We start from the raw sequence: 12,931 nt of genomic DNA on the forward strand, positions 1-12,931 counted from the left end.
GGTCATGACTTTAAAACTACAGTGCCAGTGGCAGAGCCTGATGGGGGGGGACACGGACTGGCCTCCACTGACCCGGCTCGATGATCACAGACCTGAAGCAGAGTCAGAGGCATTTTCCCTCATGCTCTCTCCTCTCCGGGGGTCTAGGGGTCTTCAATTCATCTCTATCTGCTGGCTCAGTCAAGCCTGTGAGTGGCCGGCCCACCATCACTCACACTCCGCAGGAGCAGCCAGAGAATTAGCTGACCCCCCCCCCCCCCTGGCGTGGGAGTTAACAGCCCCTGCCGTCCAGTCAGCAACGCCGCAGCCTTCAAGTGTCTGAGTGTGGCAGGCGTGGCCGTCAGAGGAGGCTCCCCAGGACCAGGCCACCGACCGGGGGGGAGATAGGGTCGTCTCCGGCACCCTGACAGTCAGCCAGCAGGCCAGCGAGGGGTCTGGGACCAGTCATTCACCTCAGCACCGTCTGATGTCATGGCTGAGTCATTCCAAACCTTAAGTACTTGAAGAATGTGGACACGTGAACTCTACACCCACTGGTCATCGCTGAATTAAACAATCTGCAGCTGAAACAGCCTCCACTGTTCTGATGAGGCTTCTCCTTTGGATTTCGGGACCTGGGAGCAGAGATTTGGATGAATATGTTGAGGTCAGGTCAAGTAGATTGACACCAAAATGACAACGTTCCCTAAACTCCTGCAATCTCCACCAAGGCCCAACTTTCCCCTGAGGGAAGCACATCTAGATCCACAAGATGCAGATTTTTTAATTTTGATATGCACCAGATTGCTCACACTCATAGATACCAGTCCCCTAAACATGCCTGATTATTTATTTTTCTTTTGTGAAAATCAAGGACAATGTTGAAATCCTGGATCCAAACTGAATTGTTCTTTTCTCTTCCCTGACTCACACAGCTTCCCTCCACCAGCTTCCATGCTAATCCAGCAGTAATCCTGCTCTCAAACCAACAAGCAAACAAACAGGCGTGAAAACACAACATTAACAAAACAACATGAATTCAGCAGGAGGGTCCAAAGATCCCCTTCAAGTGAATGAGAGGGTGGGCTGGGACCTTTGGACCCCCCCGATACAGTTTGTTGTCCAGCTTAATAATTATACATCTGTATCTTTGTTCTTTTCATCTGAAGTTGTCAACATACTTATTTATAACTTAAATCCTCTGATATCACTTTTTACACAACAATATCATTATTTTTAACATGGGCCTTTTATTGTTTATACAGGAAGTCATTTTAGCCACTGGTTCCTATGTTTTTTTATGTGTGTTCTTAGTTTTTAGTTAGTTTGCTGTGTTTTAGGTTCTTTGTGTTATTTGACTCTGCTTGTATTAATATTTTTTAACTTCATTGCTGCACATCATGAGCAGGACTCCCTGGCAGAATTCTGGCAAAAATTGATTCTTACTGTATATATTATTGTTCTTATTGTATATATTGTTGTTTTGTTTTTATGTACAGTGGCAATTTCAAATATTTCCAATATATGCAACTGTTCAGTTTACTAAGAGGTTAACTCAGTTTAACCTCAGTTGAAAAGTCACCAGAGTTACTTTTACACACAACACACACACACAGCTGTTTTCCTTGTTTATGAATATTAACGGTCACCGCCTATTCCAGAAAATCTCTGCACCTTAGCACTGTACGTGCCCATAACTCTCTCACTGTATATATTGTTTCGTTTTATATATATATTGTTGTTTAATGTCGGATTGTTATTTATGTGCACCAACCACACCAAAGCAATTTCCTGTATGTGCAAATATACTTGGCAATTAAAAGAATTCTGATTCTGATTCAGAAGAGAAGGAACCGTCCTGGTAAAACAAAAGAATAAATAAAACAAAACAATTAGTCTTTTTCACACACAAAGTGTCCAGAAGCAGAAGCTGCCATTTCATTTCCTCCCTGTGTTTCCGCTCTAACAGGTGAACCACACGAGAGAGAGAGAGAGAGAGCGAGTCGTTTTCAGAGACAGGTCCTCGAGTGTAAAGTGACAAAGCACCAGCGACAGGACACCAGACTGTACGTCCAGCGTCTCGGCCCGGCGCCAAGTCCCAGAGATCAGAACAATAAAGAGTGTCCTCTCCAGTCAGTGTGCATGAAGTGAGCGGCTGACAGCGTGATGGATGTCCTGGTGCGAGCCGCTGTGGAGCGTGAGCCGGGCCCGAAGACGTCCAGGTTATGAATGGACCAGTCAATGAGCTAGAACATAAATGGCCTTTGGTGATAATTTGTCAGCCGGGTGGAGACGGCTGCTGAGACGTCCCCCCCCCGTGTCACACCGCTCACTTTACAAGATGCATCACCCTGTTCTCTCTCTCTCTCCTCTGGGTTTTTTTTTTCCTTTAAATTCCTGCTCTTCTCTTCTTTCTCCGATTAGCATAGCTGACCTATCGCACGCGGGCGCCGACTCATTATTAGGTGTTAGCATTTTCAATTACCCCACACCTCCCATCACTGGCACCCTGTCTCCTCCGCCGGGCAGACGCTGCACAGCAGGGGAAGAGCAACAAACTACACCTGAGCTCCACTGGGTAAACACAAGCTAAAAGAAGGTTTGAAGTTTTGAAAAAACAAACGGCGCCTTGTGTTTAATGTCCCCATGGTTCATTTAGATCTTTATTCCAGCTATACTGTTGTTTTTTAAAAGCACTTATCAGCAATACAGACCGAACTGTTTTCATGATACATGTCGTACTGCATATGTCAAACATTCATGCCAAAAGGAAATAAAACAAATAAAAATAATAATAATAATACCACGGATACATTTTCCAACAGGACAATTACAGGGATTGAAAATAAAGTACAAAATAGGCTTTTTCATGACAACCAGAACAAGACAACACTACCGTAAAGCGTATTAGTGCTTCTAGCTTAAAGTGTTATCAGTGGAACGAATCAAAAACCGTACTGGGGGGGGGAAAAGTTTCAGTCCTACAAAGAGAAGAAGGGGTCGGTTGGTGGGGTGGGGGGGAATAAAATAATGCTTGTATGCGGTTGCAAATTCCCACATAGCGGAGCGAGCCGGCCACGTGGGCAACTGCCTTTTTAAGAGAGGTAAGGCAAGTTCTGTCTTTTTAAAGAAAATAAAATCATTAGCTTTTCCTCCTAAAGAAAAATACTGGTGAGAAGATACTTGACATTTTTTTTATGACAACAAAAGTCTCCATTTTTTTTGTTTCACACAAACGAGTTAGGTTTACAGAGACCTAACTCAGAGAGGGGGAGAACCGCTTCTATCTTTCTCTCCAGAAAGCTACAGCCAACAGAAAAGCAAACAGAAAAAAAACAGAAACATCACGACATATCTCAACATTAATATCAAAGCAGAATGTTTGAGAGATTTTGAGGCTACATATTAGGAAGGCAGTGAGACCTATAAATCCTATTTTTGGGGCAGCAATAAAAAATAATTTAATCTACATTTTTCATCTTAGTGTTCTAATAGATTGTACTCTCCAGCTCAATAAATGTAGATTTTTTTTGAGAAGAAAGGGAAATACACTTTAAATAAAAAGGAAAAACAGAAAAACAAGATAAAGAGCACCTTATCCCCCATACAAGTTATTAAACCGGTAGATTTTTTTGGAAGCAAAATGGCACATAGTAATCAATGGTAAATTAGCAATGCTCATTGAATTGTACAATACCACCAGGTCTCATTAGAGCTTTAACAAAAGGTTGTGACAGGAGACTGGTTTGCATCTCGTGGGTCTGTGTGAACAACAAACAGGTACGACAAGGGCCGCTCACTGGACAGAAGCTGCAGGAGGTTCACGTGTTTGTCTTGAAACCCAGCACGGCCGGCGCTCTCGTGTCGCAAAAGCACCGCCGGCGTTCTCGGTGCAGCTCGGTAAACAGAGTACGGGTGTGGTGTGCTACCTGGCAGTCCGACTGCTCCGCGTTTGTTCACCACTGAGCAGCAGAGGGGCCGCCACAGTAGGTGCGGAAACGAGCGTTAGAAACCCTGACTCAGCTTTTTTCTAGTGCAAAACCGCCGACATGTGGTCATCGGCGGCGAGGACAGTCGGCGTGCGGCGTGTGTCACGACGGCCAAACACAGACACCAAGCCAAAAACACTCACAGGAGCCTGTGGGTGCAAACAGTGAAGCGTCACAAACTTGCCGTACTGTAATGAAAACTTAGGAGCTTCAGATAGCAATACACTGGAATTAAGATTTACAGATACAATAAAACTCGACTGCGACAGATGCTTGAGAACTTTACACCGAAGGCAGCGGGCCGACCTCGCCGCCTCTACACTCGTGGACTCGCTCTGGTGCTCCAAGCTGTTCCAGGGGGTGGGGGGGGAATCCAGGCTCAGGTTCGAACCCTTTGAGTTCATTTTTCAAGATTTAAAGTCTGAGGGTGCCGCCGTAGACTCCAAGAGAGAGAAGAAGGTTCACGTAAGAAGTAAAAACAGAGAAAGGGATGAGAAGGGGGTGGTAAGAAAGAGGAAAAGAGAGCGACAAAGAGAAGAAAAGGGCGATGTGCGTAGAAGCAACCGTCTCTCCGGCTGCTTTTAGGAGACAACAGCAGATCTGGTGAAGTCGACTCGTAATTTCTCCTGGTTTTTGTAACAGAAACTCCACATGAACACAGTCAGAGCGTTAAGAGAGCGTTTGCTGTGTGGACTAAGACATGTTGAGGACGCCCTGGCTGACCCGGGTGCTGTGAGGATGGTAGAGCGGCAGCGGCAGCGGCAGCAGTAGCAGTAGCAGCGGCAGCAGCTGGTGTGGTTGTGGCCTTGCAGGCGTGGTTGGTGTGAACTTTAAGAGAAGCGACAGAGTCCGTGGGGGGGGCGGGGGGGTCTAGTAGAGGAGGATGCGGCGCTCGATGGCCTTGCGGCAGATGGGGCACTCGCTCATCCGGTCGCCGCACAGCTGGCAGGTGCCGTGGCCGCACATGAAGATCATGTTCTTGAGCCGGTCCAGACAAACCGGACACATGGTCTGAGGAGAGGTGGAGAAAAACAAACTCTGGGTTGATGTTTTGTTGCGATAAAAGTCATTTGAAAAAGTAATTTGAACTTTCAAAGAAACAAATAGACAGTCACTTATTTCAACAAACCTGGATACAGATGTTGGTTATTGATCAGCAGAGGTGTCAAGTACCTTACCTTACTTAAGTCGAAATTTGGGGCATCTATACTTTACTGGAGTATTTATTTTTCAGACGACTTTTTACTTCTACTTCTTACATTTTCACGCAAATATCTGTACTTTCTACTCCTTACATTTTAAAAATAGCCATGACACGCATGTTAATGCTCAGTAGTATGCATATGGTATGTTAATGTATTTGCATTGTAATAAAATGTGATCATTTTCAATGGGCATATATGCAGCTGAAACGGGTAGCCTAGTGCATCCCACATTTTTCAACATACCATTTTAATATAACATTATAGTCATTATGGCCTTTAGAAAAATGTTTTTTATGGAGGAGGTGGGGTAGTGCACTATAGGCCCCTGAGACGCGGCTTAAGAGTTTGTCCTTAATGGAAAAAAAAATCCCCTTAAATTACTTTTATACTTTAAGTAGTTTTGAAACCAGTACTTTTACTTCAGTAAAAAGCTTGAGTTGATACTTCAACTACTACAAAAGTATTTTTAAACCCTAGTATCTATACTTCTACTTGAGTAATGAATGTGAATACTTTTGACACTGTTGATCAGGGATCACCTCCCAGCTCAGATCAGGTTTAAGATTTCTTGGTAGTTCATTAGCCACAAAGTGTAATCATTTTTATAATAAGTTTGTCTTTAATTAATTGATGCTATTAAAAAAAATGGCATCTTCACTATTGTGCAGAATTTGGCTCCAAATGTGCCAAATGGGACCTTTTGTAAGTGGGACATTTTTTCTAATTTCTGGGTAGCAGATGTAGGTGGAGACGAGTTGTCCAACTTTATAAACTAACTGTCCAATGGAGGAGAAGTCTCTCATCTGGTGGCCTCTGTCCCTTCAGGACACTTATCCTCACCTGTTCCTTGATGTCCTGCAGCTGCTGCTGGAGCTTCTGAACATCAGCGTTGACGTTGGTGTTGTCCTTGTCCCTCTGCATGGCTGGGATGTTTCCACTGGCTGTTTGAACACAACAAAGCCACATAAAGTTGAAGGGAAGTAAAAAAAATGTTGTTACCATCCTACAGACTACACAGAGTAACAGTTTGCACCAGCGGCACCATCAAACTTCACTTCCTCATAATGATAAACTATATTGCCAATAAAACCGAAAATGCAGCCACACCAGCAAGTGCCGTTCTGCAACAAGCCGGAAGCTGGATTTTATTTTAAAAGAAATGAGCTCTGTAAAACGAGCAAAGATTAACAAACAACATGCACTCAGAGTTTGTTTCTGTATGACAGATCAAACTCAGTCTGTGTTGGCATCGCACTCACTTTTAAAATGTCTGCGTTTTTCAGAAATGAGTACTTTGTAATTATCTGAAATATAGACTGGCAAAGGACAAAAACATCATGCAGAGTTTTTGGCATTGTGCGATTCCAGCGGATGCGTGTGTGTGTGTAACGCTGGTGTGGAACTGTCGGGGTTTATTATGTGAGTGCTCGACAAAAACAAGCTGGACTGAGGCCGTGCTGGGGACTCGGCTCCAGACTGGCAAACATCTGCCAGAAGCAGTGATCAGCTCTGTGATTCTTGGCATGTGGATCATCATCATCATCATCTACAGTTCAGTGTGTGTGTGTGTGTGTGTGTGTGTGTGTGTGTGTGTGTGTGTGTGTGTATGACTGGAAGAGACAGGGAGGAGGGGGTTTCAGGGAAGGGGAAGGGGCCAGGGCAGCACTGTGGGAGGAGCTTCTTTAAAAGCCAGGCTTCTGATAAGGGGAGGGGGATTCATGGAGGTCATACTTACACCAACTTAGTGCCAGATTGTTGGGCTGGAGAAGATCCTGCGATCCCCCTGCCATAGTGTTAGAGCTCCCTGCTGGGGATAACCAGTCACATAGTTATAGCATGAGCTACTCACTACAGCCTCAAGGGGGAGGTTCAGAGAAAAAATCTAAAGAGGAAGCTTGAAAGTTTGAAACAGAAGAGGAAAGGGAAATAGCTGTACAACTGTCAAAAATGCGCGAGTGATTCTTTGTGTTTCTGGCTTCAGCCGAAGCTTCAGCATGAGTCTAATGCTCACTGGGTTAGAGGTAGATTATTGAACCAGGTACCCAACTGGTAAGTGGTGGGAATAATCAGAGTGACAGATTTAACTTTGCTCACTCGATTTGCTTCGGTTACAGACGTGAACAGCGAGTGTTACAGGGATGCTGCCCCTTGCATGAGTGTGTTTGGCTCTGCTTTCGCACGTCTGGCTTGTGGCCGCGTGTAAGATTTGCCAACAAACCCGAAAGACGTGTTCAATAATTAATACGGCGGGGGGGTATAAAAATGAGGTTAGTGAACTTGCAACAGTTTCCCTTTTAACTCAACGTAAAAAAAATGTGGAAAAACACGATAGAAACGAGCACCAGTGAGATAACAGCACTAAAATAAAGACATGGCCAGAATAACACGGCTTCATTTAGAGACGAGAAGATGGATTGTGGAGCCAACGGAAAGAATAAACAAATTTACACACAACATTTCATCATGATTCATCAGACACTTGCATGCTGATATGTGACAAATCATATTTTGGGCAAAAGTGATGAAATCCAGGTTGGTTACTAATATTAATATGCATATATCATTAGGACTATAGGTGTTTTAGCATCTGCCTACAATTCAGGTATCTGTTTTATGTGACTAGTCAAACTTTTGGAGGTCGCAGGAACATTAATAAGTTGATCAGGTTTTCTGAGGTTATGTTTTCACCCCACTTCACTAGATTTTCAGCAGGATTATGCAAGAACTACTCGATGGATTTCCGAGAAACTTAGAAGAATGGAACATGTTCCCTGACTGTACCAATTAAATGTTTGAGTGAATCCGGACAAAAGGTGGTGCAGTTTAATTCAATATAAGGAGACTGTTGAGCATTAGTGAGGCCACTGTCTTCTACAGCAAATGTCTTCATAGAAGCTAGAACATATTAGATGATCGAAATGGATGCAATGGTAACAAGATGGCAGATCTAGGAAATTAATTCTGACAGATTTGAATGTGTGGCTACATCTATATGTGTTCAATAGGATGAAAAAAACACAATAAAACAACATATCAGTGATGTAAACATACAAGTACAATGCATAAGCAAGGCAAAAGCTAAACAAAAGATAAAAAAGGGCTAAAGCAGAATTTTTTTTTAAGAACAGTGAAGGAAGAAGAGAAGAAGAAAAGAAAACTACAAAAGATAGTGAGGGTATTAAAAGGGAACGTGTGGAAGATTCACTCACTACGGTCATCATCATCATCATCATCATCATCATCACCATCATCATCATCATCATCATCATCATCATCATCACCATCATCATCATCATCATCAGCGGCATCATCATCATCCTCCATACCTTTCCCTCCACAGCAGAGAACGAAAGGAGTGCGGCGTTCTACTACAGCCCGACACTGTACGCACTTCTTCATGAGTATCGCACAGTCTGGTGGAAACAAAACATGTGACGGTCAGAGATGAATTCATAAAGAAGGAGGAGCCAGATTTCAGAAGGCGGAGTCTAATGTGAGGCGGAGATGTGTGTAACTTACTCTCACAAGCGCACATGTGGCCACAGGGCTGGAACAGCACGGCTGCTTTTTTGTCAGAGCAGACCACGCACTCCTCGATCTGTTGAAAGGCAAAATTCAACGCACAAAAACAGGAGAGTAAAAGTGTTATCCCACTTCTCATCGATAGGACTCAGTTTGTTGTGTGGTAGAGATTGCAGAAGGGTAATACCTTGGTTCTAGACTGGACCTGGTCCTTGCAGATGAGACACTTTTTGACGCGCGGCGAGCAGAGGGAGCAGGTGGCGATGTGTCCGCAGGGCCCGAACAGAGTGTCCCTCTTCATGTCCGAACACACCATACACTCGTCCAGAGACTCGATGTTGCTGTTCTGAGACGGGCTGCGGGTGCCCACCTGTCCACTGGGAGCAACGGGAGGAAAACAAGACAGTGTGTGAGAGAGCAGCAGAGACCACAAGCACGGGGGGCTGACAGCGAACAAAGAAAAGAGGTGGAGACAAGCAGAGACTTAGAAAGGGACGGAGGGGGGAAAGGCAAAAAGATTTCTCTCTCTTTCAGCCATGTCTTTACCCGAGTCTCGTGACCTACGGGTCAAGAGGCTCCATTCTCATAAATTGGCCTGACTCTCAACAATCTTATGAGGATCGAGTCAGCTTCACCTGCAGATATACCGACCAAATTTTGAAGTTTAGCAGTTCACAGTTAGCAGTTGGTTGGATGAACAGGTTTTAATCATTTTATTTAAAAACATCCATGCATCTTAATTCATGAGGATGACGTTGGGATAATTTAGTACCTCAGAATCATACAAAAAATAAACTATATTTTCAGTAACAGTGAGTTGACTTTGTCCAGATAGAGACAGGATCATGGTTAGAGATTAAACTCACTCTTAACAACTGACTTTATGGAATAAACCATGTGCTGTGTTGTGTGTGTACACGTTTGTAAAGAAAATTACACAGCACGTTGACAACAGGACATGTTTCTGCATGTTGAGTCAGTGTTCATGCTGTGCCTGTGTGTGCAGGGATGATATGGCTATTCCAGTATGTCAGTCTGTAAGATGTAGTTGGCATTCAAGTCACTCTGTATATTTTGTCCATGGAAAAAAAAGTGCAAATTATGTTTGTCTCTTCTCTTTCTGGTGTTTTTACAGAAGCACTGTACTGTGAATTTGATAAACTGGCAAGAAGAACTTTTTGATTTGTTTCTTCAATCCATACAAAAAACGTTAACCACTCATAAACCCACACTGATTTTCTTCAACTTAAAATGTGACATATGAGATAATAGTTAACATCTCCTGGTTGTAGCTTTATATTTACCGTACATACATGGGTGGTGTTGATGTTAACATGAAACTCTTGGCAAGAAAGTGTGTTTCCCTTTAAGCGCTGTTTACCTGCTCTTTTCTTTATGACATTTGGCCAGGGCCTTGCAGAGGCTGGGGTCGGGACACAGGTCCAGGGGCGACTGGCCCTTCTTGTTACGAATGGTCAAGTCGGCTCCATTAGCAGCCAGGAAACAGGCGATGGATGCTGCACTCTTTTTCTCGGCCCCCTGGGTGCCCAGGCCCATGATTAACTGCGGAGAGGAAGACAGACGGAGGAAAAAAACAGATCAGAATCGGAGACACACAGCAGTCGGCTGACACACGGGCATTCGGACCATTAGTGCACAGTGTGAAGAAGAACAAGGAGTCCTGATGTTAATTTTACTCAGAAGGCTTCACAGTTAGGTTCAGATTAACCATGTCAAAGTGCGATCACATCACCCCCTAATTAGCCAATCAAAGACACGCCTTACGATTGCCGTCAGGCGGTGGAACTCCCTCAACCCTGACCCAAAATCCTATTAACTGTCCCATCTCTGTCCCTCCGAGAGCTCATCGCCTCACTCGCTCTGCCCCCAACTCAAAGCCTCTCTCTCTCTCTCTTACTCCAGCAATTTGGGTCTTCCATGTCTAATTGTCTTCAACCAGTAGGGTTTGAATCTCTGCTGATGGAGCCACCGGGCCGACTAATTGAATTCGGATTTTGTAGACAGGGGTAGAGGGTGTGGGAGAGTGACCTAACTGCACACATCACAATTAGGCCCCCACTCTCTGTCTGTTCCGCTGCTCTGCCGGGGAACCAGGGAGGGCGAGAAGACCGGGAAGAGGTGGAGCAGAGAAGGAAAGAAGTGGTGAGGGGGGGGGGGGGGGTGACAGGTAAAGTAAGCCTGTCGCTCTAACACTCCAGCCTTAAACGCATCCCTGTGGGGATTAGTGATGTGGTGTTAACACAGAAATGGTCCAGGTGTTACATGTTGGCCTCTACAGAGGGAAAAACTCTATTCAGGCCGGTCAAGAGGCGGCGGCGAGCGGGCTGACTGCCCCCCCCCCCGCTCACGTCAGGACGGCTGTCTGAATGATGGGCCGCTGCAGACTAAGCTGTCCAGTGATGCAGGTGACGGAGGGGACTGAGGAGCACTGAGCTTCCTGTCTAGGTGTGATCCATCATCATTTGTCACACCCCGGGCGGTGAACCATACGCAGGTTGTCAAACAGGTGTGTGTGTGTGTGTGTACACAGGTTCTGCAGAACACTGCCACAGCAGGAACCTCGTCACAATCTCCCGTCACTAAAGATGCACAGAGCTATGACGAGAGTATACTCGTCGCTAACTGCTGACAGAACAAACATGCCACGTGTTCATGAAGGTGACTGAACGCTCTGCATGCAAACTGTCTGTTCTTCTTAATGGTTTGTGTGTTCTCTCCATGTTCACCAAGGGTTTCACTGGAAGCCTCTGGTGACATGCAAATCAAATGAGTGGAGATAGCACTGTCAGTGACTGGTGCATGTTTGATCAGAGGGTGTCACACTTAACACCGTCACATGGATACTACAGAGTTGTTATAGGCTTACTGGGTCCATGGTAGCTATTGGTAATATCATATTTCTGTTTGTCTGTATCTGGAAGGTTTGTCTTGAGAGAGGAAGTGCTCTGCCAAATTTGGTGAGATCTGGACATGTGATAAGTTCAAAATGAATAAGCTGTGAGTGATCAGGTGATCGGTGCTCTGTAGCAGCCTCGGCTAGAATTCATTAGCGCAAGTGACATTGTCAATCACGGCGACATCCACCACAACCAATTTTCTCCGGTTGTGACTTGAGGTTCTCTGAACGTTTCACAGGCGATCGGCTCTTTGAGCAGCAGCGGTGTTGAGGCTTCAGGTCCCTGAGGACCGAGTCCTTCAGCCGGTCTTTACTCGCTCAGGCTCAATTACTGCAGGTCACCTTTGTCATTTCAGAGAGATAGCTGCAACCAGCAAGGTAAAAGCACACAGTCCATTCCAAACAGAACGGGTATTGCACTGGTATAATAAAAATTCAGTTGCAAAAGATAACAGTCAGCGAGTCTGTGCATCAACTCTGTGTTGGTCGAGTAGCATCCTGTCTTCCCAGTGTTCTGCTGAGTATGTACAGGCTAATACGACTTGAGAGCCCCTTAATAGAAACATGCATTGAGTAATGATTATAAAGAGATATAAGTGATGACAGGTCAATGAAAATGAAACCCTTATGTAAGTCACATATTCCAATGTTGATGTTTTTCTCATCTTTTGGCCGCTGCTGGCTGTTGAACATCTTAAACGCTGTGATGACTTACTGTGTTCTTGGAGGGTTCCCAAGGCTCCACTTTGCTGACATCCTGCATATCCTGGAGCTGTCGCAGTTGGGACAGTGTGTGGTGACGCAGCGCCTCGTGAAGCGGCGTGTCCCCATCCTTGTCCTGCACGTCGAGCTTGGCCTCCGCCCGCACCAGCAGCTGTTGTAAAGAGGAGGCGTATAAACAAAGAGTTACACGAGCAGGCTGTCAAACAGAATCGCCAGCAACAGCCATAAAACAACTTTATTTTCTTTTGTTGCTACAATGCAAATGCCAACCGCGCTGATTTATATCGTTGCTTGCTTACAATGAACTGCCTCAGTGTTTGTAGTCACCCAATTATAGAGTGCATTTTTTCTCGAGTCCACAAGATGGCAACGTGGCAATCTCAAATCCAATACTACACCAAATGACTCTGACCAAGACACAGAGTCTCAGAGCATCACTCAGGAGGAGGACTTCATTCAACTGCAGGACGTCCAACTGGGTAAATTAAATGTGGAGTGGCACTGATATTACTTTACTTCCTTTTGTGTAACGTCCAGGATGAGGGACAGATACAGAGATAACCAGGGACAGGATCTTAGCTTTGTGGTGGATGTGA

The 12,931-nt window shown here is 44.9% G+C and overlaps 1 protein-coding gene across 5 annotated transcripts in view; it reads right to left on the minus strand.

Annotated features, from left to right (window-relative positions):
* Positions 1-4,811: 4,811 nt before the first annotated feature.
* Positions 4,812-12,931, minus strand: part of mib1 (MIB E3 ubiquitin protein ligase 1) — a 52,866-nt gene continuing 44,746 nt past the window's right edge. The window contains exons 15-22 of one of the 5 annotated variants that reach the window (XM_061084379.1): positions 12,328-12,486; positions 10,077-10,258; positions 8,883-9,072; positions 8,693-8,771; positions 8,500-8,586; positions 6,909-6,977; positions 6,014-6,114; positions 4,812-4,979 (exon numbers count right to left, since the gene is read on the minus strand). In XM_061084379.1, the coding sequence (XP_060940362.1) occupies positions 4,839-4,979; positions 6,014-6,114; positions 6,909-6,977; positions 8,500-8,586; positions 8,693-8,771; positions 8,883-9,072; positions 10,077-10,258; positions 12,328-12,486 (1,008 nt within the window). In that variant the 3' untranslated portion in view covers positions 4,812-4,838. Of the gene's footprint in view, positions 4,980-6,013; positions 6,115-6,908; positions 6,981-8,382; positions 8,587-8,692; positions 8,772-8,882; positions 9,073-10,076; positions 10,259-12,327; positions 12,487-12,931 lie in introns of all 5 variants that reach the window. The other 4 variants (XM_061084378.1, XM_061084377.1, XM_061084376.1 and 1 more) reach the window with 4 other exon arrangements.

This window comes from Limanda limanda, chromosome 13, assembly GCF_963576545.1.
Source record: "Limanda limanda chromosome 13, fLimLim1.1, whole genome shotgun sequence".
NCBI lineage: Eukaryota > Metazoa > Chordata > Actinopteri > Pleuronectiformes > Pleuronectidae > Limanda > Limanda limanda.